Below are 27,712 nucleotides of genomic sequence, written 5' to 3' on the forward strand. Positions count from 1 at the left end.
AATATTTTTTCGCACCTCCGTTTTTTTAAACTTTAAAGAATGAATTTTCTTTTTCCCGGCTGTTGGCACTATTATTTAACTCCTGAGGAGTGAACTTCCCTTTCTAATACATTCAATTATATTCCAAACCTGATTGAACATTCGTGTGTGCTCATAAAAGACGGAGCGTAACACTACCGATTTGTTGCGGGGTTATAACTGTAAACCTTGTTCGGCTCAGAGTAGAATTGAGGATCGATATCCGAGTAATTGTAGCAACTGTCCTTGTTTATATCCTTTTCTCCTTCCTCCTTTGTCACAGCTGATTGTAGCGGAGCTAATGAAAATGTGACCATTATCCTTTCTCTTCTCCAAAACATTCTTCAAATTGTCAGGGTTACTACAATGATGATTTTTGGTTTCTTTTTTCAACATGCATATTTTACACTGGATTTTCGTCATTAATTATGTGCATCGCACTTATATTGCTAAAAAATATTCTTCTTTAAATTATAATGCAACATAATATGCACAATAGGGTGGGTCTAAAAATGTTTTTTTTTCTTTTTAATTGTCAGACCCTTCTATTTTCTTCCGGATAAAACTTTGCTGTGTAACCAATAATGTCTTTGCCGTTGCTTCTTTATGTTTTGCCTTATATGGAAGAAACAACTAAAATTAAAAAATCCATATATCCAGGTTTTTCAAATAGCCTAAAGTTATAATAACAAGTTTGTCTCTCAGCATAAATAAGTATATTGCAAATTCCAAACTTTTTCTAGTTTTGTAGTCTAAATATTACATTATTTTGAATAGTGATGGGACAATTAATCGGATTCGTTTTTTTCTGGAATCAGGATCGGGAAAATAATGTTTAATTTGCGATTCCAATGATTGTTTATTACATATATTTAACTATTCACTACTTTTCTAAGGTATCAAATACATACCCACCCGCTCCTAATCAAGGATTTTTTTTTTTTTTACTAGTAAATATAAAATTTTAAATTTTTCAAAATAATTTTATGTTTTATTTCAAAACAAAGTAACTTTTTTATTTTTAAAATCATAATTTTTTGTAAATAACAATTTACATTTGAACTTTCTCTCCAAGATTTTTTTTTTTTCCCAAAAAATTCATATACGAAATTTTACCCTTCAAATTATTTTCCAAAAAAATATTTTTTATGAACAGATTGGAATTTTTGAAATTATCTTATAATTTAATAATTTTTTTCTAAAAACAGGGAATTTTGGATTTTTTTTTCGGGAAGGTTTTTGAAATTATTTGTATATAGTTATAAATTTTGGAAATAAATTAAGTATTAAATTGAATTTTTGAAAAAAAAATCCCCCCTAAACAGTTATATATGTATATAATCCTGTGAACCCTTCTAATAGCAAAGTGGTAGATTTATTCTATTTTTTAAAATATAGAAGAAAGGACATTGGTAATTTTTACTAGAATTGCATTGGAATCGCCATCAAGATATTTTAAGGCATCACTACATTTAAACATAAATTAGGTTACTCCATATTTTTTTTTGTGAAGTATCTGAACAAAATGAGCCGTTATTTAAGTAGATTATTTTCTTCAGTGCTAGAAGTTCAATTTATTATACTTTTCATTTTTGTTTAAAAATATAAAAACGTCAACAAATGTTGATAAATTTCCAACGAAAGAGCCATTTCCGAATGTCAATCAAATGTTACAACTTTTGCCTAAGGATTTTATTTTATACTATTCGAACCGATTGTGAGGGGTAAAGAATAAAAAGCTTATATTTTGATTCTCAAACTGAGCAACCTTAACACAGATATTATATTTTTACTTATTCACTTGTAATTTATTCCATCATATAACTGAAAAATAAAAGATATCGTGAAGGAGAGATCGTCATTTAAGATTTACTGGACTACGGATAAGATGCCTCATGACACCAGGAGGAAGTATATGATTTATTACTGTATTTATATTGATGATGAAGTAAAATATGATACACAAAATATATTTTTTAGTCTCTTTTGGCGTAAAACACTGTAAAAAAGTAACAAATGGGTAAAGTAAGGATTCTCTCGGGAGCCACACAAAGGAAACATTGCCTTGAATATATCCTTCAATTCATCATTTGATTGAAGGTCAATCAAATCGACATGGAGTCAGAAAAATTTGTATTTTTTACAAATTAATGTACCGGCCTAACAGGTCATTTGAGCAGGGATGAAAATGAGTCCTTAATCAGTTTATATACATCATCCCAATGCAGAAACGGAACATCAAATATTGAACGCCCAATTACCAAAAATCCAAAATATGTCCTTTAGTATAAAGTCTAAAGCAATCAAAAAATTCAAACCATGTTGGTGAAAGGAGATACGCTTAGAAGAACACATCTAAAAAAGTAGGACCAAAGGCACAACTGAAGTTCGATTGTAAGGAAGTCCATTACTCGAGCATAGTATATGGAATGCTTTGGTAATTTTCCGTTTGTTTGTGGTTATAACAAAATACAGTGAAAAAGAACAGAATGGAAAAATTATATTATGAGGGTATTTCTCTGCGGGTATATGCGATGACTTCTGATGGGTATAATAGATGGACAAATTTTATACAAGAGAGCTTTTTTATTTTGTCTTACAGAAAATATAACAATGATTTAAAATCATTATGTATGTATATTTACAGTAGTCTTTTCACAAGATATTGCATAAAGGCGTGGTCAGTAGTTCAAAGTCATATTTCCTTCCGTTATAAAGCAGGCCCAAAATAGGATATTGAAATTCACTATAAAATGACAGGTAACATATGTAACAACCATTCAATTACATCTACTTCCTTTATTGAGTATCTCAAACAAAAATGTACAAGTTATTAGTTGCTTCTGTTCTCCTTGCCTCCGTTTATGGAGATCACTCCGCTCTTCATCCATCACCTGCTCCATACCATCCACCCCAACCTGCTCCCTATCATGCTCCTGCTCCTTCTTACCACTCTCCCAAATACGAAGAACCCGCAAAACCCTATGCCTTCCAATACGGCGTAGCTGATGACTACTCTGGCTCCAACTTTTCCGCTGAGGAAAATGCTGATGGAAAGATCACTTCCGGATCCTACAAAGTGGCTCTTCCCGATGGTCGTATTCAAACTGTGAGCTATACCGTTGATGCCTACAATGGATTTGTTGCTGATGTTCAATATGAAGGAACCCCCGTCTACCCCAAATACGAACCTAATCCATCTGCTTACAAGCCAGCTCCTTATCACGCCCCTGCTCCTGCTTACAAGCAAGCTCCAGCTTATAAAGCTTAAGAACTCCACGTTGCCTACAACCATATTGTTAAACATTCATTCATTCAGTGATTTATTTATTAAATTTCATGTCATGTGTCAAGTGATTGTTAAATAAACCATCAAATTATTATATTTGAACCATAATATATATTTCTACTCATTTCCCATCTCTCCATATATAACTTGATATTTTCGATTTTTTAAAATTAATTAGCTACAAACTTGCTTATAGTCTTGGAAAGCAGAAATTCTTTTATTAATCTATTAAAGACTCTAAGTATTGAGGATATCTTTTAAAATTCGGGATATATTTGATCTATTTATGACTCAAAAAAATATTATTTTTTCAAAATTCTAAAAAGACTCATTTCACACTGAAAGTAACCGGTTGATAAATTAAGGTATCTCCTGTATCCGTAGCATCTAATATAAAAAGAAAATATATATAATTTGGAGACATATTTGTTATTTCATAATTAGATTTAAACTTTAAAAATTATTTAAACGTACTAAGTTGGATTGATTCTTTATATACGTAAACAAACATATATAATAAAATACTGACTAGTATTATTGCTATTATCTGTGATACTTATAAAATTTATTATATATAGCCAGGGGCGTCTGCAGGGGTTGTAGCCTCTCTCCCCTAATGACAGGGAAAAAGTTATGGCTCTGGTAAAATATAATGGGCAAACAGCAATTAAACTTTTTTTAAAGATTTCTTTCTATAAAAAAATCATTCAAATTATGAAGCTGAGTCAAAAAATAAAGCCAAATTCTCGTTCAATAAATACTCTAACACTTAAATATCTGCAACGTTTTAACTGAGAGGAAAATCTGATAATGGGGATACCATTGTCGCCTCTCAAACTTTTGTTAGCTGCTCAAATCAAAAGTAGTTGAGGCTGGATCAGTCTAAAGATGAATTATAAATAAGGCAGAGATACCTTTGTTCCATTTTTCCTTAGTCGCCAGGCTTGAACCGGAGAATCACTACTGACCAGCTGAATATAGACTACTACATTTTACTTCATTTTTTCCTTTTTCTATGGATAGCCGTTATTGCATCAAATAAGTCAACTTCTCTTACTCCCTTGCTATATTTATCAACATTCTCAGGAAATGACAGGTTCTCATACTTCTTTCAATTCTATTTTTCCCTCTTGCCTTAGAAAATCGATTATCCTAGAAACAGTTTCTAAAATTTGATACACAGTAATATATTTCCTATAGAAACAATATCTTCTTGTAAATCACTATGCTTACCCCACTTGCGTGAGGTTAAATTTTTAATCATTTAATTTCGAAATGAATGGAAATTATTAAAATTTGATCCGGAGCAACATCAAAGAGCACAAAAAAATGTATTTTTAAAATAAAACATTAATAATAGCAAAAGTTCGGAATTTCGTCTTGAAGATATTTTTGTTGTGCTTTTTATATATTTAAACAAGAAAAAACCTTCTATTGGTGACTGCAGCTCTTGCATTGCGTTATCTGCTATTTCTTTATCTCCCGTGTAATTAAGCTTCTGGTTATTATATTTTCGATTTCTTCTTCTGTTTCGACATCTTGAATAATGTCATCTGGTAGAAAAGACGTTGAAAAAACAACTCTTGCCTTGGACCCGAACAGAGCTCCGTATTTAAAGAAAAAAGACAACGAAATACATATTTTGTACATAAAATATTTGACTCTAACATTACAATTGAGTATCTGCAATTACCAGAACATTGCACTTGATAACTTTTGAAACCATTGCAAAAATGAACTAATTATCGGGAGTTATTTTATCGAGAACATTATCCTCTTTAACTTTTTTGTTTTATCAAATACAAAGAAATATTGGTATATTTGTGTTTCTTAATTCAATGCCAATAAATGTCATAAACTGTTTTTTTGCTAACTTAATGCAAAAATTAAATATGTGATTTTCTTGGGGAAAAACAAAAAACGAACTTCTGATCTAGATAATTTTTTTATGCATATATGTTGGTTTGTTATAATAATTTATTACTCAGTATTTCTATGTATTGATAATAATACTATCAAGGTTATAACAGCAAATATAAGAGCATTTTTTTTTTTTTTGGGGGGCTTAACATAACTGTATTGATATATTATATATATAGTATAAAATAAAGGAAAATAAAAGATAACCAATTTCCTGATCCATCCTCATTATCAAAGTAAGAGAATAAGAATTATCAGTATCTTTCTAGACAACAACGAAATATTAATATATACAGAACTGGCAAAGGGTTACCTGTTGTTCCTCGGGCCAAGGGAAGAGAGAAAAATCAGAATGAAAATAGATGAATTAATTGAGAAAATAAATAAAAAATATTCAAAAAATACTTTTATATACTACAGATACAAATAATTTTATTATGAATGTTTTGTTGTTGTCGAAAAAGATCCTGAGCATTCTAATTCTCTGGGATTCTCTCTAAAACGATGGAAGGGGAAATTGAATAAATGTTATACATACTCAATGTTGTAAACCTTTTTTTTTTTTTTTTCCTGGCACATTAATTTGTAATTGGCAATATAATGGAGGAAATTTCTTTTCTTTAGCAGTTGTCATGATTATTTATGTTAATTCCTGAGTTATGAATATCATTTCCTAAATAAATTTAATTATATTAAAACCTGATTGAACGTTCGTTTTTGGTCATAAAAGACGGTCTGAGGATTTGTTGCAGAGTTATAATATTAATTCTTTGTTGGCCTCAGAGTAAAATTGGGGATCGACATCAGATTAATTTTAGGAAATGTCCTTGTGTATATCCTTATCTCCTTCATTCCTTGTTCCTTATTGTACTTATCACACTATATCAATTCGGTTAACTAAGGTAATTCACAAAAGCCCATCAAAGCAAGCCCCGAGCTCCCCCAAAAAAAAAAAATACTCTGATTATTGCCTCTTATAACCTTATTAGTTTTATTATGAATTAAAAAATATATATTTTGTTAGACATTACAAATAAATACCATGTCTAAACTACAAATAAATAACAACGTATATGCATTAAAAATTGACTAGATGAAAAAATCATTTTGATTTACTTGTTGGAAAAAAAAATGGTACCCCCCATACCCAAAATGACCCAATCATTCACTCAAATCTTACATTTAAATAAACATGAACTAGCATTGAATATTAATTAACAGTAAGACATGAGAATAAAAAAATCATTCTCTGAAAGAGCAAGGAAATTCATGTGTAGTGATGAAAATCTGATTTTTAGTACTGGTAATCTGAAGAAGGAATTTTCTTTTCATCTGCTGTTTTCATTATTCAAGTCTTGAATTGTGACCTTCCTTTCCTACTAAATTTAATTATATTTAAAACCTAATTGAACATTCTTGTGTACTCAGAAGAGACGGAGAGAAACCCTGAGGATTTGTTGCAGAGTTATAATTGTAAGTCCATGTTGGACTCAGAGTAGAATTGAGGATTGACATCACTATAATTCTTGGCAATATCTTTGTTTATTTGGCTTTAAAAATTCACATGTTTTTTATTACAATTTTAATATGATTTCTTGGCTTTAGCCAAACATACTCTCTGATAAACCTACATAAAGTGGCATTTTTTAATTCTATATATTTGGCCGTCAAGAAAAAGTAAGTGTGAAATAATTTTCTCAAAATTAAATGGGGATTACAATTATATTCATCGACAAAGTATTGCTATCAACAAATTGTTCTTCTTAAGTAAAAAAATTGATCACTTTTGTTTAAAAAACAACTCTTTTAAATCAAACAAAGGTTCTAAACAATAGTTCAAATTCATGGGTATTTCAACTCATCCCACAAATTTGAGTATAGGGTCTTCTATAATTTGATCATATATAGTCTATGAAATATTAAGCTGAGTGAATATATGATGTAAACAAATAAATTGTTATTTTTTCCTTTTCTTTTTTGAAGAGGACACACAAAATGTGTAGTTCCCTTTTCTTGTTCAATATGATACACTGAGCTTTAACAACACACGTTCTATAAAATGTGTCCTTCACAGCTAGGGAGGAGGACAAACTTTGTTTAATTTTAATATAGATAATATTAAAATTAAAGATAGAACCCTTGTTATAGGGTTTCCCTAAATATATATATATATTTACGTCCTGGGACCTCTGAAGGTCCTGCTCATAATGAATAAGACTTGATAGTTTGAATTTATATGATTTGTTTGCTGAAATGGTATTCATCCTCTGAAAATATGGCACTTCTGTAAATACCACTACTTATATTTATTAAAGAGGAAGAACACATTGCTGATACTTCTACTTTTTTAAAATTCGAGCTCCCTTGTTTTAAAAAAATCAGCCTTTTAATCAGCCAGTTGAATAAGATAAGAAATAAAGGACCCAAAAATAATCAATCAAATGAATGTACAATTTGATTTTACACTACATTCAATATCGTGTATTAAATAAAATTCAAATTTTAATAAAGTATTTATCAATAAAAATAAGACATGAATGGTTATATAGAAAATTGAACTCTAATCTAATCTAAAATTCAGATTCCATACACAGCAATTCCATAGTCCAGTGATTTGCAAATGTGATACATTTAATAGAAAGTAATCAATGTTCACAGTAATTGATAATGATACACACAAAATAGGATCTATAATTTTTCAATATATATTTATTTTAATATCTCAAAGATAATAATAATTATACCCATAATCAAGAAAAAAATACTGTAGTAATCTCGGAAAAAAATAGTAATTAAAAACAATAAAAATGAACGCAGTTCATTTTTTTCTGTTCATTCGTTCAAAAATTAACGGAAAGCGTGAACACCGTTCATTTTTCCGTTCAATCTCCTCCAAAACATTCTTTAAATTGTCAGAGTTGCCCTGTTAATTTTTGGTTTTTTTAACATGTCCAAAATGCACACGATTTAAATTACTAACTATACTTCAAACTATTCTCCTTAAAGAGATAGAAAAAAAACCAATTCGTTTAATACAAGGTACGTCGTGACATTTATTGTATCACATAAACTTTATACAAAAAAAAAAGAAGCCAAAATCAGTTGGTAACTTCAGAAGCTTTAATATGAATTCAGTCAATCAACTTCAGTACACTGATAGTTGATCTCAAAATACAGTGTAAATTGATATAAAAGAGGAAATTTACTGAATTACACGTCGTTATGTTTATTGTATCACACAACCTTCCCTTCAAACATAAACAGAACAAAGGCCCAAAATCAGTTAATAGGAGTTAGTCAAAATATTCCTTAACTATATAATAATTATTCAATTAGAATTGTTGGGAATTGTTCACAGCTTAACAAAAGATCATTTGAATTGAACCAGTTTATGTTCAGTAAACTATTTTTTCCGATTCAGAAAGAATTTTAAATCGTTTTGACTCTAGAAACATGTACCTACAAACCATATTGTATGGTTTTTTCCGTAATTTAGTCGTTTCAAGTAGAAAAATAACTCAAAAATTATCAAAGTGTTGTTATTTTTTTTAAATCCCTCCGTAGACTACAAAAACAGAAACTTTAGGTTATTAAGTTAATTTTCTTCAATTCAAGAGTTAAAAGAAGATGAAATTTTGTTGACTAGTGGTACCAAAGTTATTAATATAATTATTGCCCATTCCATATTTATATAAAGATATATCCAGGGGTGCCCAAAATGGGCAGGCTGAAGGGGCTGTTTATTTTTACTATAAATTTTTTTTCGTAAAAAAATTTAATATTTGAAATCTAATTTTAGCATTTTTTTTGAGAAAAATTTAATTTTTTGTGAATAGCTATGGATTTTTATAGAAAGAAATTTAAGTTTTGGATTTTTTTTTCAAAACCAACTATCCCCAAAATATAATCCTGTAATGGTTTTAATTCTCAATATAAATTAGATATATTGTAAATAAGAACAGGAATTTGATTTTTTAATTCTATTTCCTTTAAATAAAGCAATACTTAAATCTCATATATTTAACGATTAAATCTATTTATGTAAAAAATATATCTAAATGTGAATTACACGATTAATTTACTACATATTTCAAAAAAATAATCAAAGTACTAAGAAAATTTAAATATTATAAAATAATGTCTATAATGCATTTTAAATATACATAATAGAAGCTTTTAAAGGAAGTACATATACAAAAAATAAATATCACAGATTGAGTATTCAATAAAATAAATGATTCTTTTATTTAACAGTCGGATGAAAATAGTCCTGTATAGGTAAGGCCACCATTCGTAGTTCTGCTCCAGAGCTGTTGTGGATGCTTTGTATCCCCATGTACGTGCTGCGTATGATTATGCTGGTGAGGATGGTGAATATGCGTGTGGTTTGAGGAGGAGGAAGAGGACACCTTTTTAAGAGTATCCTTAATGACAAATTGCTGTTGGTGAACGTGTTGACCATTGTAATTAGAGTTAAACACGAGTTTGGAGGGAATGTTCTTGGACTCTTCTCCCAATTTGACAAGAGGTTTAAAATTTGAACCAGTGGAAGGAATCAATTCCTTCTCCTCCAAAACAGTGATTTCTTCTTCGTCCTTTGTCGATTTCATGAAATTGTTACTCGTAATCCGAGACGAGTCTAATAGGATATTTGCAGTATGATTGGGTGAATATCCACTATACTGAGAGTCTGTCATGGATCTACCATCTCCTTCATCCCTCTTAGAATGAATGTCTGGCTTTGGAGGTACAACAGGAGGTCTTTTCATCTTTGTAGGAATGATTTTAGCGGGTTTGATTTGCGAGTCCTCTTCTATGACTGTTAGATTGTCAAAAGAGGAAAAGTTTTGGCTCTCAACCATGGGTTTTGAGGACGAGGTATTGTTTGTTTCTCGATGCGTATCCACTTGGATGACTTGCATAGCATTGATCAATTTGGAAAGAGGAGGTGCCATAGCCATTCCTAAATTCCGTTCCAAGTAAACATCTGACATCCTATTCTCACGATTGGAAGTACTTCTTCTAGGAACAGAGGTTGAATTCTCAATGGAATCTAAATTTTCATCCATATTTGAAGATTCTTTGGGAGCAATGAAATCATCCGTTAATTTTGTTATCTCATTTGGAGGGCTATTGGATTCTCCAGTTGGAGGAACCCGAGTTATGACACCTGGATTAAGTCTGGAGTCACTAGTTAAGTCAGAATTTATACGAGGTTTTCGTGTAGAGTTCTTTGAGGTTTCTGCGCGAACGCTGAATTTATCATTAGGATCTGATTTATCAGTTAACTTTTGAGATGTGTGATAGCCGATATCCGTGAACACACTTCTTATAGGAACTACAATTTTTGGTGAAATCATGGTTCTAAAATCTTGGATAATGTTTTCATACAGTGGATTAGGATGGATATGTGTATTAGTATTGCTATTGGTTTCAGGAAGAGTTGGACGCTTGACTATACCTTCAAAGTCAATGACTGAGCTAGCAGCAGACGATGAACTTTCGTCCAATCTTTTATTAGAGCGGTTATGATAAGTTGAGCCAATTTTTCGAGGATATCTCGTAGAAATATCCACAGGAGAAGGAGTAAAGTTATTTTCACTTTCATGTCCTTTGGAATGAAACTTTTTGTCCTTTCTGTAGTAGGAATCTGGGTGTATGGGAGGAGGAGGTATCGAGGAAGGGAATCGTATATTTGCATCATCATTTGGAATTTGACCTTGACCATCAGGTTCACCTCTATTTCGTACATAGGAAGTAAACGCAGAGGCACGTCTGCCAACAGTGTTGAACGGCTGAGGTTGAGGTAAATTAATTTCATACTCTTGTTCTTCTGTCTTTTCAAGACTCTCCTCTTCCTCATCCTCACTCTCATTCACTTGCAAGGATCGAGGGGCTTCTGATGTATCAAATATGGCCAATAATGCTTGAAGAGCGAACTGAATTTGTTTCCTGGATCCATTTTTGGAACTTAGTTTAAGAGTCACCTCCTCGTCATTTCCAACTTCCATAAGATCGAAACCTAGAGAAGCCAATAATTCATGACAACCAGGAACTCTCCATAACTTAATGTTGACTCGAACCCTTTCTGAATCTTGATCAAGTGCAACTTGACGAAGAATGGTTATAATTTCATCTGCTGTGTCAACTGTACTCAACAAGACTCTAGAAAGTGCTTCTATGGAATTAGGACTAAGACTTAAGATGGCTTGAAGAGAGGCAGAACACTGAGTCAATCTTTCGGCTGGATCTGTTTGTGGAAAGAAAACAGATGAAGGGATTCCATTAGCTGCTGGCTCAAATCTAAAGCCAACTGATATTAAAAGGTCCTTCCAACCCCCGACATTGTTTCCAATTTTATTTTCTATAGCGGATTGGGAAGTGTACATTGCATTTTTAAATCCTCTGTGAATTCTTTGTAGAGATTTTTCTACAAGATGAAGGGACACTCTTAAAGCATCTCTGTTTGTCTTAGACTGCATTATAATATCTTTAAGAGCTTGACCCATAAGTGCAACTTTGTTTGAGAGTTTAATGTCACTTCCTATAATAATAAAGGAAGACCAGTTGGCTGGATGCTGAAAGTGTTTAGTACTATGAACTGTCATCATGGCTTCAGATAATGCTTTTGATGCTCTCGAACCTTGTAATAGAGATGAATAAAATGCCTTCATTATCAGTCGGACTGCCGTATCAGGGACTGGCCAAAGACTAACAAGTACACATTGTGCACCAGCGGCTAGTAGAGCACGAACTAGCGTTATTAAGCTATCAGATGATACTACACCATGCTCATCTTTTGTGTAGCATGAAGACACAACGACCAACTTGGCATTCAATTTTAGTTTGAGAATATCAGCTGCAGTAAGTAAGAATTCAGAGAGAGGCGGTAGGTCTATCGTTGATGCAACGTCAGAACGAACATCCTCTTCTTCATGAATAGTGTCATGGTGAATTGAGTAGGCTTTGGAATTTGAAGAACTTGAATTAGATTCCACAAATTCACCAGGTGATAAAACTATGGCTGAGAGCTTCCAAGAGACATGACATGCAAAGTGAATCACTTCTGCCTCTTTAATCTCGTTGATAATTGCATCTTTACTTGCTTTTTCTCCAGTTACTGCAGAGGTACCAGTCTGAAGTATTTCTGAGACTGTATCTGCTTCATGATGAGGAATGTCCCCCCAGCCCCATTGATCTGTGACAGTACTCGGGATCTTTGGGCTTCCAATGACGAGACATGAATTTTTAGTTGGTTCACTGTTGGCTGTTTTAGTTGAATTACTATTTCTTTTATTTTGTACTTTGGAAACTTTAAGCGATGTAAGAGAAGGTGAAATAATGATGGAATACTTTTCACACAAATACTCATGCTCCCGATTTTTTAGGGTAGCAAAAGGAACTAAATATAAATCTTTTTCAAGAACCAATAACAGATCTCTAGGATACCCCTCAGGGAGGTCATCTTCAATGGGTTCCAATAATAAAGTGTACAAGGCCTTCAATGATGCAGGTCCTTGCCACATATTTTTCCTTGAGCGCACACTTCCATGTTTTGATGCATTACTAGTTGTGCCTCCTCCAAGGCTTCCAACGCTAAATAAAGAACTCAAGGAATATGAAGAGGCATTGAGCTTGGATCCTCGATTTACCATTCGTAAGAATCCCGTGCGATCTCCATCAGAATTTAGTTTTTCTCCCAAGGATTCTAAGTGATTTCCTGTCCAGTCATCGGCAACATCGTTGTCATCCTCGTTTTTATTTTCAACTGCAATACCAAGAGACTCTCTTATATTGAGAACGTGATTCTCAAGTAGATTGCAGCCATTATCATCATCATTTTTAGAGGATAAATCAACTTGATGAAATTTCACGACCCCTCGTCCTGGGAAGATCAACCAATAATACAAGAAGCCTGCTGCAATGCTATAGTACAACACTGATGCCTTTTGACGATTCACGATGTTTATAATATCCTGCACAGATCGCGGTACATAGTTATTCACATTATCATTTAACGAGGTCTCAACCCGAGTTCGACTCTGCTCAGCAATCACTAAGGCTTCATTTGGTTTATTTAGTTGAACGAGGACACGTTGTAATATTTCGTAGCACTCCGTTTGAATGTCATAAAGACCTAACTTTAGAATATATTCTCTTTCAGGGATTGACTTGCGAATATTTTCAAGAAGATTAGCAGATTGTGACAAATGAACAAGGGCAGATTCCAAATCTTCCCGTTGCCAGTGAGCCATTCCTAAACTATGTCTGAGACGTGCTTCATTTTCTTTGTTATTGCTTTGTTCTGCACAAATAAGACCTTGACTAAAGCAGCTTATTGCCTTATCCAAATTTCCTTGGTTAAGATGTATTCGTCCTATAAATAAAAGTACATAATTATAAATAAAACGAGGTCTTCTAAGAATAATATAGGTCCATACCAATGGAAACGTAGGCTTTGGTTTCACCTATCAAATCATTGACGAACTTGTTTAAATTGAGATTGCGCTCATAATATGACAAAGCATCTTCCGGGTGCCCAATATCTTCAAATAATAGACCTACAAAGATAAAGAAATTGCATTATTAAAAGATACCAAGATTATCAATAAATGATTTATATCACTCATTTGTTATTACTTACCGATACTTCCAAATGCTCTGGCTTGTCCATTTTTGTCATCTGATTCTTCTGATATTGATAAATCTAAATGATGATATTTTAAAGCAGAATCAGAATCCCCCATTTTTCGATAAACATTTCCAAGACCATGTGCTGACAAACCCTCTTCCAATTTATTTCCTAAATCCTTTGCAGCTTTAAGTTGATGCTCTATACAAGAAATTGCTTGTTCATAGTTTCCAAGAAGACAATGAATCTCTCCAAGTTCTCCGTAGGCTGAACCCTTTGCATTCTGTGCTCCTTGATCATGCGCAACAACCAGTCGTTTCTCAAAACATACAAGAGCCTGCTGGAAATTTCCAAGGCTCTTATGAGCTAATCCAAGCTCTTTGTAAGCCCTATCCTGATCCCTGATTGCTCTTAGTTTCAGACTCAGAGCCAAATATTTCTCATGACACTTGATCGCTTCATCGTGATTCCCAATAGAATTATAGCAGGAGCCCATATTCCCAAAAGCTTTTCCCTTATCCAGATCAGAGTTAACTTTTAAACGGTCCAATGCACTCAATTGCTGTTCAAAACAAGCTGAAAAATCAGGGGGAAAATGAATTAAAATGTCATTGAACGTATAAGAAAGAGTAATTAATTAATATCTTACCAATGGCTTCTTCATATCTAGTCAAACTCATTTTGGTAATTCCAAGATTACCATGAGCAGTTGCTTCAAGAGCAGCATCTTTGATTTCAAATGCACGATCCAATTGTTCCATATAACATTTCATAGCGTTAGTATAATTCCCTAAACTCAAATGAACTGCACCAAGGTTTCCATGAGCTTTGCACTCACCAGACATATCTCCTATATCTTGAAGTATGGATAATTCCTATAATAAAATAATACAAATTAATATTAGCATTGTCCTATGTAAATTTGTCGGTATGTTTTATAACAAACCTGAGTATGGAAGCCTAAAGATTTGTCGTAGAGTTTGGACTGTCTATGAACTATGCCCAAAGATCCAAAGGCTCCAGCCTCGTAACTTTTGTTTCTTATTTCCTTGGATAAGTCTAATTGTTTTTTATACACTCTTATTGCTTCTTCAGAATTATCCATTTTAATAAGAACATCACCCATATTGGAAAGAGCTCTGTACTTGGCATCATTACTTGCCATAACTTGAGCGATAGCTATAACAAAACAAAACTTGAAATTAGTATCCACTTATAATACAATTATGATTGACAATACCATAAAAATATTTTTGACATTGCAATGCATTGGCATGATTTCCAATAGCTAAATGTGCAAGACCTAGATTACAATATGCTCTTCCCATATTCATGTTATCCTGCTGATCCTTTGCAAGTGCCAAATCTTGGTCATAGTATCTAATGGCTTCCTTAAAGTTGCCAAGGCAATAGTGAGCATATCCTAGGAAATGACATGATTTTGCCTCTCCTTCGACGTCATTTAGTTCTTGTGATAGCATTAAGTAGTTTTCATAGTAAGGTACAGCCTCAGCGAATTCTCCTCGGCTTGAATGACAGTTTCCTTAATAAAAAAGAAATAACATTTGTTGAAATGCATTTGAAAAATAATGAAGAAATACATGATAATACCTAAATTGCACAATGCACAAGCCTCTCCGATGGAATCCTTCAACTCTCTGGCTATATTTAAATGACTATGATAATGCCCTAATGCCATTTCATGCATATCCAATGCTTGATATGCAACAGCTAAATTTCCATGAGTTGAAGCTTCTGAGCTACGATCATTGACTTCTTTGCTAATAACAAGCTCTTGCTTATGATATTTAATAGCTTGTTCATAGAAACCAGAGGCAGAGTAAGCATTTCCAATATTTCCAAATGCTCGACCCATCCCGGCTTTATCATGTAAACTTCTTGCAATATTTAAGTGGGCTTGATGAAGTTTCAAGGCAGTATCATGATCGTTAAATAATTGATAAACAATTCCTAAATTGGAGCAGGCACGACCTTCAGCAATCTTATCCTTTGTCATTAAAGCCATGTCTAATTGCTTTTCATGCCATTTTTTAGCACCAAGTAAATCATTCATGCATCTTGCAGCATGACCTAGTCCAGCATATGCCCTAGCTTCGATTGACATATCTTGTAGTTCTTTAGCTAAATTTAAAACGTGATTATGAAATATAATGGCCTGTTCGAAATTGCGTTTATAATGAAATGATGACCCGAGATTGGAGTAGGCCCTTGCTTCCTCTACTTTGTTTCCAAGACTTTTCGCGATTCTCAAATGTTCTCGATGACATTCTACGGCTCTATCAAAGTCCCCCATGGCCAAATAAACTGCACCTACATTTCCAGTTTCCCGCGCTTCCTGCAAATGGTCCCCCATACTTCTAACTAAATCAACACATTGTTTGTGAGACGCAAGGGCATTAGAATAGTCCCCAATAGCTGCATAAACGTGTCCTAAAGAGGTTAAGGCAGAAGAAGAGGCATGATCATCCTTGCATTTCATTGCTAACACTAATTGATAACGGTTCGAGGTAAGTGCTTCCTTGTAGTTGCCTTTTGAAAAATATGCAGATCCCAGATTGCCATGAGCCCTACACTCTCCTTGAGTATCATTTAAGGATTGTGCAACAAGGAGATCTTGCTTCATGTAACCTATGGCCTTATCTAAGGAATTTAGAGCCCAATATGCACTTGATAACGCAGAAAAAACAGAGCCACGTAGTTTTAAGGAACAAGTACCGATTTTAAGAGCAGACTCAAGGACTTGCACAGCAGAGGAATACTTCCCTTGAGCCAAAAGTTCTTGTCCAATAACTGATATGATAACAAAAGGAGATTTATCTAATTTCATCATTTGAAGTTGACGATAAGTGGGCTCTAGAGTGTCTTTGAGTGGACTCTTGAGAGCAGCTTCAATTAAACCGGATAGAAGCTGCATTGACTTAGGATCTTGAGCCAGTCCATTGGAAAAGGCACCAAGAGCATCACAATGTTTTCCAAGACATTGATAGGCAACGCCTTGTCGATAGTAGGCCTAAAAAAAGATAAGGTATACAATCCATAGTATGCAGATAGAGTCATAAGTAATGATATAACATACCTTGAACCATTCAGGATTAAGTTCCTTAGCTTTAGTTGCATCATGTAAGGCCTGAGTAAACTGACCCAATTTTATATAGGCTGCAGAGCGATTACTATATAGAATATGATTCCCAGGATCGATTGCGATGGCATCTGTGTAAATCTTGATGGCAGTTTTAAAGTCACCAGCCTGGCAAGCTGCATTGGATTGTCGAACTTTTTCCTGGAAGGCACTTCGATCCTCTGATCCCAGGCCTCCATCTTCTGTCTATAAAAATAAATCAAAATAAGTGATCATTATTTAATATAGAACTTCTTTCTTTCAAAGAAAATATTTAAAAAAAAAAAAAAAATAAGTAGCAAAAATCTCTAATTATTATTTCTCAAAGAATTTTTTTTTATCAAATAACGAGCAAAAATAAAAAATGAGTGAGAAGGAGGTTGATAGAAGCTAATAAATCAAATGGCTATTTAAAAGAAAAAAATATTTTCGTTATCTAAATAAGACAGGTTATTTAACCAACATCACCATTTCTTGGGATTTTTACATTTTTGAACAAAGTCTTCCTTTTTATTTTAAAGAAGAAAAAGAACTGTCAGGTCATATATTTGACATTCCACTCTCAAAGAACGAACAAACAAAAATAAAAAAATAAGTATTTCAAAGCACTTAGATGAAATTTATAACAATACTCATAAAAAGGGGTATTCTATTAGATTGAATTGATAACACAAGTCAGTAACAAAATTTTACTTTTCCAAAAATTCCGCTCATACTTTATGTATAAAGGCATGAGCAAACACAAAAAAAACAAAAAAACACATTCATAGTCGCAAAATGGCTCAGAGATGATTCCTGAGTCTAACTAATGAGAACCAAGTAAATAACACTCTAATCATATTCATATTAATTCTCGTGTGTCTAAAAAATTTACAAGGCAAGTACTAAATCCTGAATTTTTTTTAAATTAAATGATAATTAGTATTGGATCAGTCCGGTACTAATAAAGTTGGACCGGTCCTTATCGGTCTTTTATGCTATCAACAATAGCCAAAATGACGTAGTTTCTAACTATTAAAGGACTCCCTTGAGTCCTTTAATAGTTCATTTCACCTGTTCAACATAAACTCTTTCAAGAGACAAGATAGATAAGGTTTAAAGCAGGAGGTGTGTGGCTAGAACTTATTATTATGAGTAGTTCTAGCTATCAATCATTTTTTTCTTCGTTTTTAAATTATTCAATCTTAGCTAGGAGTGAAGAATAGGTAAAAAGATAGCTAAGACTTAAGGACCCACGTATTGGTCCTTAGGATCGTTGTATGGTATAAAAGATAAGAACGATAAACGAGGGACTGAAAGGAGTGAAAAGACTGATTAGGGAATCAGTCTATGACCGATCTAACACTAGTGACAATGCATAATTCTAGTAGAGGTAGATTGGACTAGGTCAGGTTTCGGGCCAACCTCAGGACTTATGAGCCAAAATATGAGAATCTATTCAATAGAAGTAATCCAATATATACATACTTATGAGTATGAGTATAATACTTAAATATTCATATTTAGCTCTCATGAGCATGAAATAACAACTAATTCATGAATCAAGCACCACACAATCAATTTAATATCAAGGCATTCATTTTGAAGCTTTACATATTGATAAACTTGTTTCAATGTGTTTATGACTTTTTGATCTTACAAGCACACCTATTTTTTTAAATTTCAAAATATTGGAGGTTGGCTGATCAGATATTTTATGTGTTAATGTTATATTCTGGGTGGACAGAAATGAATGTTATCATTCATATTTCTAAGGGTAACTATTTTAAAGTTGTCCTCTCTAGGGCATCATCATCTGCAGTAAAATTATAGTGAAGTATCTTGGTTTACAATTTTAATTAGTTTAATAAAACTTATGCATCTTTAAAACACGTGAATATTTTGCCATTCTTCTTAATTTCGACCAAATTAAAGTCTAAATTAGGCTTATTAAAATTATAGAAGATTCATTTATAATGACATTATTAATCAAAAATTGCTCTATGGGACGGCTTTTGTGCCCAATTTGGACGCATCCTTAAAATCTAGGACAGGACAGGAATTTTGGGACTAAACCATATCTACTCCTAACTGATTTTGAGCCTTATATCTTTTTTATAGGAAAGGTTGCGAGATGTTATGTATGGGACTCAGGTACGTATATATGTACATACATCACTGAGGACTACTCCTTATCAAAGAAGGAAATATGCCCACGTTCTATATCATAGTCATACACATATTTCAATCAGGGTGGAGTATTAAAATTCTTTTAAAACTCCACGAAACGATAAACCGAGATAAATCTTGTTTTAATCATAATATACATATTTATATCCAGAGTGGAATCTTAATGAGACCCATGGTCTACAATTTCTCCTATCTCTCTCTTAAGATATTCAAATTATTATTACTATTATTATGAAATCGACATTTATGTGGTTCTTTTCTTTTCCTTGGATAACAAAAACCCCACCATACATATGTACGTATTATATATAAATGTTGAGTACTCTATTTGTTTGTCCTTGGGCTGAACCACAAGGAGTAAAATTGATGTAGATAATGATAAGACGGGGACGTTTTTCTTTATTTCTTTCTTTCCAGTTTGATATATAATCGTTCGGCTGAACGATAAGAAAACTATAACGTTTTCTTATAATAATACAAGAGGGAGACTCCCTAAACAACCCCTCCCCCCTAAAAAAATGGTCAATGGTGTCCTTTAAGTATCTATTTTTTGATCAGTCATGTAAGATAAGCAAATTAGGTTCAATTAAATTATATAAGTATTTATAGACAATTCCTAAAAGAGAAAAAAAACATCAAATATCATTTTTTTTTAGATAACCTGAAAACAGAAGAGGCATGAAAACTACCTAGTAATAAAATATATTCACTTATCTCGAATTTTTCCTTTTAGAAATAGACCATTTAAAGTCAACAGAGCAGTTTATACTATGATGTATATTCGTTATCTCCCTAACATAGAAATATACCCTTTATTTGGTAGTCAGCTGTGGATTTCCCTCCTCCCTGATAAGTGTTCTGAACGTTGATTATGTTGAATTAAAAATATATCTATTAAGTTGATAACAATAAGGCATCAGCGTTGTTTACTAATAGCAGTTTGTAATCAAGGCTTCAGAGAGTCTCGCCGTGTTGTGAGGAAATAATACCACTCCAAGAAGGATAATAGCCAATAGGAGATGATGAACTTTGTTTACTTAGTTACAGCTTGTCAGTTCTTGAGCAATCAATGTTATGTTATTAGGTATACTAGAAAAATATAGAGAAACCTCCTTCATAAGCTGGCAACACAAATTTATAGTACAAACAAAAAATCATAATATTATATCAATTCCTAGGATAGCTTCAATATCTCATCTACGGTTTATTCCTTCCTAAGATGGAGTTGGTAGTTCAGATAACGGATAACAGAGGTGTCCGCAGCTGGTGGGGTGGAGGGGATAGCCCCCACTCAAATTAAGGATTTTTTGATTTTTACTAGAAAATTTAATACTTGAAATTTAATTTAATTATGCAATTTTTTTAACCCAAAAGTTTATTTTTGAAATTTTTCTCCAAAAAATGTAAAATTTTATTATTGAAATTTTTTTTCGCAAATATTTAATTTTTATGAACATCTGTTTAATTTTAGAAATTTTTTTCTAGAAAATTTAATATTCTTAAGTTTGGGTTTTTGTTTCTAAAAAATACCAAAAATTAAGCCCATCCCAAAATATAACCCTGCGGACGCCCCTGATAAGAGTCTCAATAATTGTGTTCCCGCTTTACGAGGTAGGTTTCTATTTCTATTTTTTATAATGGTGAATGTATATGTATATATAATGTATAATGGAGTGGATGATTTCGAAGGTGGATGTTTACTGATTTTTTAATTACTAAATTGAACATTGTCACGACACCTTGGAGAGAATATAATTTTTTTAGTGAGCTCATGCACTATTCCTCACAATTATTGAATAATAATTCCATAGCTGCAAATAATTGCAAAAAAACTTCTAACTGATTTTGATCATACCTCCCTGTTTCTTTCTCATGGAAAGATTTCGAGATACAATACAAGTATACGTATACAGATATAGCAGTATACGAAGACATACAACTATTTACTTAGTATTTGTAAACACGTTTTGATAGTATAAATACAGAGTGGAAACACTATTGTCGCCCAATTTTCAGGAGCCTATATGTACCCCTGAAAATAGTTATAATAGTACTCAACCTGTTTTCAGTTGCAATTCGTTTCTTAACATGAATGTATGCCCGCAAAAGTCACAGGGGGAGCCATTGTCACTTGGATTCGGCCGGAAGGACAAATAGTAAGATTAGCTTTTCAATAAACTCCTTGTGAACACTGTTACAAACTTTGCACGAGTTTATCATGAGTTTATATAGTCTGGGAATGTTGATGCTGACTTTAACATCAAGAGGGAGTTCGGCAGTGACATCTACAGCGAGAACCTGGTGGACGCCATCCAAGACCTCATCAATGAAAGACCAGTTGCAGTATCTGAGGAAGATTGCAACACTCAAAAAGTGTTTCCACCCTGTAGTTTTATTTTTGATTCAATTAACTTATAGCTGGTCTAGAAAATAGTTAGCTCATCTGATCTAAAGTTATTCGATAAATTGAAGTAAAGTGTTGAAATAGTATTCAATATTAATTATGAAAATTAAAATATGTAAACCCTAATAAATACATTATCAATATCTGCAGTCCATTGCTCCACTCCCAATACTCTATTGCCTCTTCGATATAGATACTTATATCCTTAATTCAAGAGCGATACTCCTTACTTCCTACCTATGTATGTATATGTATAAGCAAGTATGTACTAGTAATAAGACATTGAACCACACTTGTGCCAAGTAGTTACTCCATAATATGTATAAAGTTAATTAAACCACCCAAAAAATACTCCTAGGTCATATACCGCCTTACAATGATACTTCATAATAAATACATAATGCTATTTATATGTAAATCACTTAGGTAATGCCTATTCTAAGAAAAAAATAAAAGGAGAAATGGCAAAATACATATACAGATATTATTAGTGTTGAGAATTCGTCAAGAGCCAATTTTTTCAGTTCAATCATTTGTGATTCTTCTAGACCAATATTTTGTTGTAAATTGGTCTAAAAACCTAATCGTGAAACTGTTGACCTAAATTGAAATGATCAAATCCAACTTGACCCGAATTAGTTCAGTATAATAAAAATTATAACCGTGTCAGACATGTTTGTATTTTCAAAGTGGTTACAAACACAAATATATATATACAATATATAGTAATATTCGATATAATATAAATACGCTGATAGCTAGTTAATGTTTTCTCACATGACCATTTTTTGCTAGCTAAAATACTTCACATAGAAGAAACACGTAGCGAAAAATCCTCAATGATCTGTCAAAAACAGTATCTAATCAAACGCTGGTTGCCTCGAAATGGGGAGCATCAAAATTACTTGTTTAAATAATTACCCAAAAATTAGAAAAGATTATGAGTTTGTCTCGAATTCGTGAGAGGGGGAGAAGATGGACTCGGAGTCTATCCGTGAACAGAGGGATGAGGCAAAGATACAATAAATTAAAATTTTATATTCAGAATATAATTTTTGGAATGTTTTCCAAAAATGTAATGTTTTTATAAAAACCGGTTGATTTTTCAAATAATTTTTTGCGAATAGCTGTGGAATTTTGAAATTTTTATCACAAAAATTGAATTTTTCTTTCTTTTTTTTCAAAACAATTCGCAAAACCAAGTTAATCCCCCTCCTCCCGAAATATAAGTTGCGGACGCCCCGTTACATACACACCTATGAGACCTTGAAATACATTTAAATGTCTGTATTTAAATAATTCGCAAATAGCAATCATAAATAAATATATGGTGCATTAAAGATATATTATACAGCTTACATATATGTATAATCTATCCTCTATTACTCATTAAAAAACATATATTCATGGAGGGAGTTGTGAAAGAAAAAGTGGGTAATGTAATTTTTGTTTTGTTTTTTTGCAATAGCCCGAATTTTGTTTAATATATATTTCTAATCATACAAAGATATGATTATAATAATGAATGATGTGGAAATTGGACTTTATATCTAATCTAAATACATATCTTTATACCTAGGGGAAGGTCCAAACCAAAAGGACATAATCTAATCAGTAAGGAAGGGAAAAGTACGAGTAGGTATACAGGAATTATCATAATAATTACTCATTCCTTATCAATCTGACAAGGAGTCCCTTTCTTTTTCGCTCGTCTAATGAGTATTAGAAAAATATAAAGATAAATTAAAACTATTCAGTGGATTCTTTCAAGAACTTACTTGTAGTAACACCATCTACTCGGGAGAACACCAATAGAAAAATACTGTAAGACTACTTGCTTCAAAATCAATTCAAAGGTGGCAATTTTTTCTATCTATGCAATTATTCAATAATTAAAATTCTCAGCTTAACAAAAAATCATTTGAATTTCAATCAATCAATCCCTCGTGGAGGAAAATAGTGGAAAAATTGAAAGTTGTAAACCATAAACTGTTTATATTTTTGCATTGGTGAAGGGTAATAACACCTTACCGACTAAATAAGAGAGTTTATGTAGAACTAATCAGAGTTGACACAAGAGAGATATAATGAAGTTTCTGCATTGCCCATAAGACCGAATAATTCTTAAACCAAAAAAACTTTTCTCAAGAAGGAGGGGCTTTTATTCTAAGCTCAAAAAAGATGGATGACCAAAGTGGAAAGTTCTAATCAAACAGCTCTAATGTTGAACTCGAAGAAGAGAAGGGAAAAAGTTCATCTCTGCATCCAGTATCAACATGTGGGGTGTTATGGAATAAGGATCTGGTGTTTAAGTCAAAGGCAGAGGAACAAAGGCAACCAGATTATCAGATCAAAATAGGAGCAAAATACCCTACTGATCCAACTGTATGAACTCAAAGCCACGTGTCTCAACATTTCTATTTTTTTATTGATGAAAAAAACAATCAAACTGAAATTCTTAGCCAAGCAGAACAGATAAGTCAAAAATGGACCACAATGTCAGATTTGTCCCCGTATAGAGCAATGCCAACTGGATTGATAACACTCTCGGAAGCAGCAAATAAGATACCTACACGGCATACAATGAGATCCTCTTGACAAGCAATAAGCGACTCAAAATTGCCTCCTAGAGCAATATTGACTTTCTGTCGTAACCCCAAGCCAAGAAAGAAATCATCTGGTGAAAAACAATATGGTTCCCTAATCGCCAATATCTGAACTCATGGACTTATCATGTGTGGAAGCGAGCTGATGCAGTTGCTTTTACTAATGGACATTCAAATATAACGGCTCTGGAATGCTTCTATTGAAAAAGAATGGGCCATGCAATATCTTTGGTTCTATGACTCCCTGGTTCCTATCATTAAGACATTTAGGCCAAGGCTTGAAATATGAATTGATGTTGTATATCTATCTTTGAAAAGTTGTAAAGATAATTATTATAGATGCATACTCTTAAACAATATTTTATATTCCCACAATCAATCTGTTGTTAGCAGAAATGGATCATTGATCAAGTTCATTTGAATAGTTATAATTGGGCATATTGTTCTAGAACCTTAAATCCCATTTGACCATGATCATCATCATAATAATAATAATGATACCTACACGTAGGAAATATTCAAAATACTTATCAATTATCATACTATATATACCTATATGGAAAAATCATGATACAAGCCACAATCACAACGCAACCAAAAAAGCATCAATCAATCCTAATCACTTGAGTCTAAAAAAAAATACGAATAAATATATATATCTCTCTGCTTATACACACAAAATAACTAAGAGTATAACATATTTATATCAAAATCTATACATATATGTGAACATGGAATCACATGTACGTACATATTTTATTCGAAAGTTTGGATTAAGGATGGGTTTACATCATCAGATTTGGCTAAAAAGTGACTAACATGACCTCACATTGCATAATTAAGAGTAGTCCTTGCAAGATCTATATAATAGTGAATAAGCAGTAGAAAAAAACCCGGTTATTCCAAGGCGTATTACTATGTTAAGACTGAAGAAGGGATCTGTGTAAAGAAAAAACTAAGTTTACCGATTAAAAAAGGAAAAATGGTTGATGCGTGTGCTCTTTTTTTTTTTTTTTTGTTCATTATTTTATAAGTCGTGGTGGAGTTGTTAACATTTCCCTCTAAAAGAAGAATTTTTGCCTATCTTTGATGTAAATTGATTAGAAATACATAATCAAATAAATTGTAGTAATTCATTTTTTCCCCACTCCCCATAATCAAATAACAGGCAGCTGATATTAGCAAGAGTAAGCAGTCCCATATGTCTAATCCCACCTTCCCCTCGCGCTCACACACAAATCTCATCTCTACTAAAGACGTCATTGGGGTAAGACGTTGGGAATATTCGAATATATTTATAGTCTTCAGTATTATTAGGATACAAATCCATTTAAATATGTATCTATCTCCCCAAAAGAATATTTTATTAAGTACTTCCCTATCAATATTCGGCACGATTTCATTTTAAATTGATTCCAAACTCCTTACTCCAGTGACGTCATTAGAATATTGTTTTATTTTATACTACACAGACATTATGATATAGATCTTGTGTAAATGGTGTTGTACAACTAGCTTTTTAAAAGGCACAATATTTTACTTTAACCTGTTTTCATGCATTGACGTTTGAAGGAATTCAAGTAGCAGCTAAATTGTCGTGCTATGAACTCAAAAAGATAGTATTTTTATAGCAATTTATATCAATCAAGTAACTTTGTCATGAATTTATGTCATTCCATACTAAGTCATTGATGTTAATATTGAGAAAATTATCTATTCAATATATATAATAATTAATTAACAGTTGGAAATAAGAAAAATAAAGTAAGGTTGATGTTTAACATATGTTTTTTCTTTGTTTTTTTCATATCAATCCCCTTTTTACAATTGAATTTGCAAGTGGATAAAAAAGCTGGATTTGTTACTCCGCTTGAATTAAAATATGCATTGTATTTTGTCATCAAGTGTCAATTTTTCTGAGTTTTTTTTCTCTTATCAGAGTTTTGAGCGGTAACTGGTTGGATTCGCCAACTAACTTCTGTTAGGCTGTTAAAAATTTTCAATAATTGATATTAAATAATAATTCTATAGTTGGGAAGAAATGGCTAACTGAGCTTTCAAGTGATTTTGTGCTTTTCCCCCATGTTTCATTTGGGAGAATAGGTTGTGAGATGCAATAAACGTGAGGACGTGAGTTATTCATATAACAAGGGGCTAAACTAGTTACGTAAAAATGTAAATTGTAATTCGTGATCAACTGTCGATTTTTGAACCTTACTAGGGCTGTTAATATGATTGGTTGAAGTGATATTAAGCTTTGCTATGCAGTGATTAATTAATCATCAACTGATTTTGAGCATTTTTTACGAAAAGGTTGCTATATACTATAAATTTATGATATATATATATAACAAAATGTACGTGATCTTAAGGAAACATAAACTCGTGGCTGCTTTAAATGTGAATAAAAGTTAAATTGTTATATGTAATGCCAAGAGCAAAGATTTTTACTTATATAAAAATTTATTGTGAATGTCCTCAACAAAATGACTTACTTCTAACATGATGACGTCATGTAAAAGCTATATTATGAAGGATAGGCTCACATATCATATATGTATAAATAGTAAATGAAAGTTATCACTAACAATCACTAGGAATATAAAAATAAATGATTATTCCAGCACTCTTAAGAAGATAACTCCTTGATTTATATTAATAAAATCTAGTTCGAGGTCAATATAAAAACATATTTTCCTTCTTTCTCAAAAAGAAGAAGGTAGGTAATATGTAATCGCAGACACCCCGCTAAGTTTTATTTTCCAACATGAATAAAACCCTGCTTCTGTTACAATTATATTATTATTACAAAATTATTATACATATTCCTTCATGATTGGGTTCAAATGAAAATAATAATAATACGATGAGGGTATGGAGAATAAAAATGAATTCATTTGCTCACTAGTAGATACTACGTTGTATAGATCAAAGGGGATTGCAAAAAAAAAAAAAAAAAAAAAAGGAATATGTATATGATGAGCACCACGAAATGGTTCTACTTAATTAAAAAAATTAATTAATTTGATATCCTATCAAGTTACTAGTCTCAACACCATATTTAGAACATATCCTTGACATCTAAGCATTCTATAAATACTATGTACAATTTGACGCGTTCTTCTCTCTTAGTGTAGTTGCCACAATAGTTGGAGTTGTATAAAATATGACCATCCGCGTATTATATTTTTATCTTGTTGGGAATCTGAAGAGTGTTTTTTATTTTCCAAAGCTGTTATCACTCGTTCTTGAAGAGCAAACATCTTTGTATAAAATAATTAGTAGTGCGTGTGCTTATGAAGGACGGAGAGAAACAATGCTGAGTGGTTGGGAAGTAATAAGTGCAAGTCCTTGTTGAAGTAGAATGGAGAATCGACCTCGGAGTGATTCCTGGCTATGTCCTTGCTCGACACAAAAAGGGATTTGTGGATATTTCCTTGCTCGTAGCTAATTTAATGAAACGACACGACAGTTAAGCTGCTCTTTTCAAGTACGTTCTTCTAATTGTCAGGGTTCCCATGTCCTTTTTCGGTTT

At 32.4% G+C, this 27,712-nt stretch overlaps 2 protein-coding genes across 2 annotated transcripts in view; one reads left to right on the forward strand and one right to left on the reverse strand.

The window, feature by feature from the left end:
* The first annotated feature begins 2,792 nt into the window (after window positions 1-2,792).
* LOC121115733 (cuticle protein 19-like) lies at window positions 2,793-3,415 on the forward strand. Its single transcript, XM_040709849.2, has one exon. It carries the CDS (start codon window positions 2,840-2,842, stop codon window positions 3,287-3,289), a length of 450 nt encoding a protein of 149 aa, XP_040565783.1. The 5' UTR covers window positions 2,793-2,839; the 3' UTR covers window positions 3,290-3,415.
* A 5,829-nt stretch (window positions 3,416-9,244) lies between these two features.
* The window catches only part of LOC121115734 (tetratricopeptide repeat protein 28), a 52,203-nt gene continuing 33,735 nt past the window's right edge, over window positions 9,245-27,712 (reverse strand). Inside the window, exons 2-9 of the mRNA XM_040709850.2 lie at window positions 16,957-17,205; window positions 15,471-16,890; window positions 15,100-15,402; window positions 14,806-15,038; window positions 14,509-14,734; window positions 13,872-14,435; window positions 13,669-13,788; window positions 9,245-13,604 (exon numbers count right to left, since the gene is read on the reverse strand). Coding sequence (XP_040565784.1) covers window positions 9,475-13,604; window positions 13,669-13,788; window positions 13,872-14,435; window positions 14,509-14,734; window positions 14,806-15,038; window positions 15,100-15,402; window positions 15,471-16,890; window positions 16,957-17,205 — 7,245 coding nt within the window. The 3' untranslated portion in view covers window positions 9,245-9,474. The remainder of the gene's footprint in view (window positions 13,605-13,668; window positions 13,789-13,871; window positions 14,436-14,508; window positions 14,735-14,805; window positions 15,039-15,099; window positions 15,403-15,470; window positions 16,891-16,956; window positions 17,206-27,712) is intronic.

Source organism: Lepeophtheirus salmonis, chromosome 4 (assembly GCF_016086655.4).
Source record: "Lepeophtheirus salmonis chromosome 4, UVic_Lsal_1.4, whole genome shotgun sequence".
Taxonomy (NCBI): domain Eukaryota; kingdom Metazoa; phylum Arthropoda; class Copepoda; order Siphonostomatoida; family Caligidae; genus Lepeophtheirus; species Lepeophtheirus salmonis.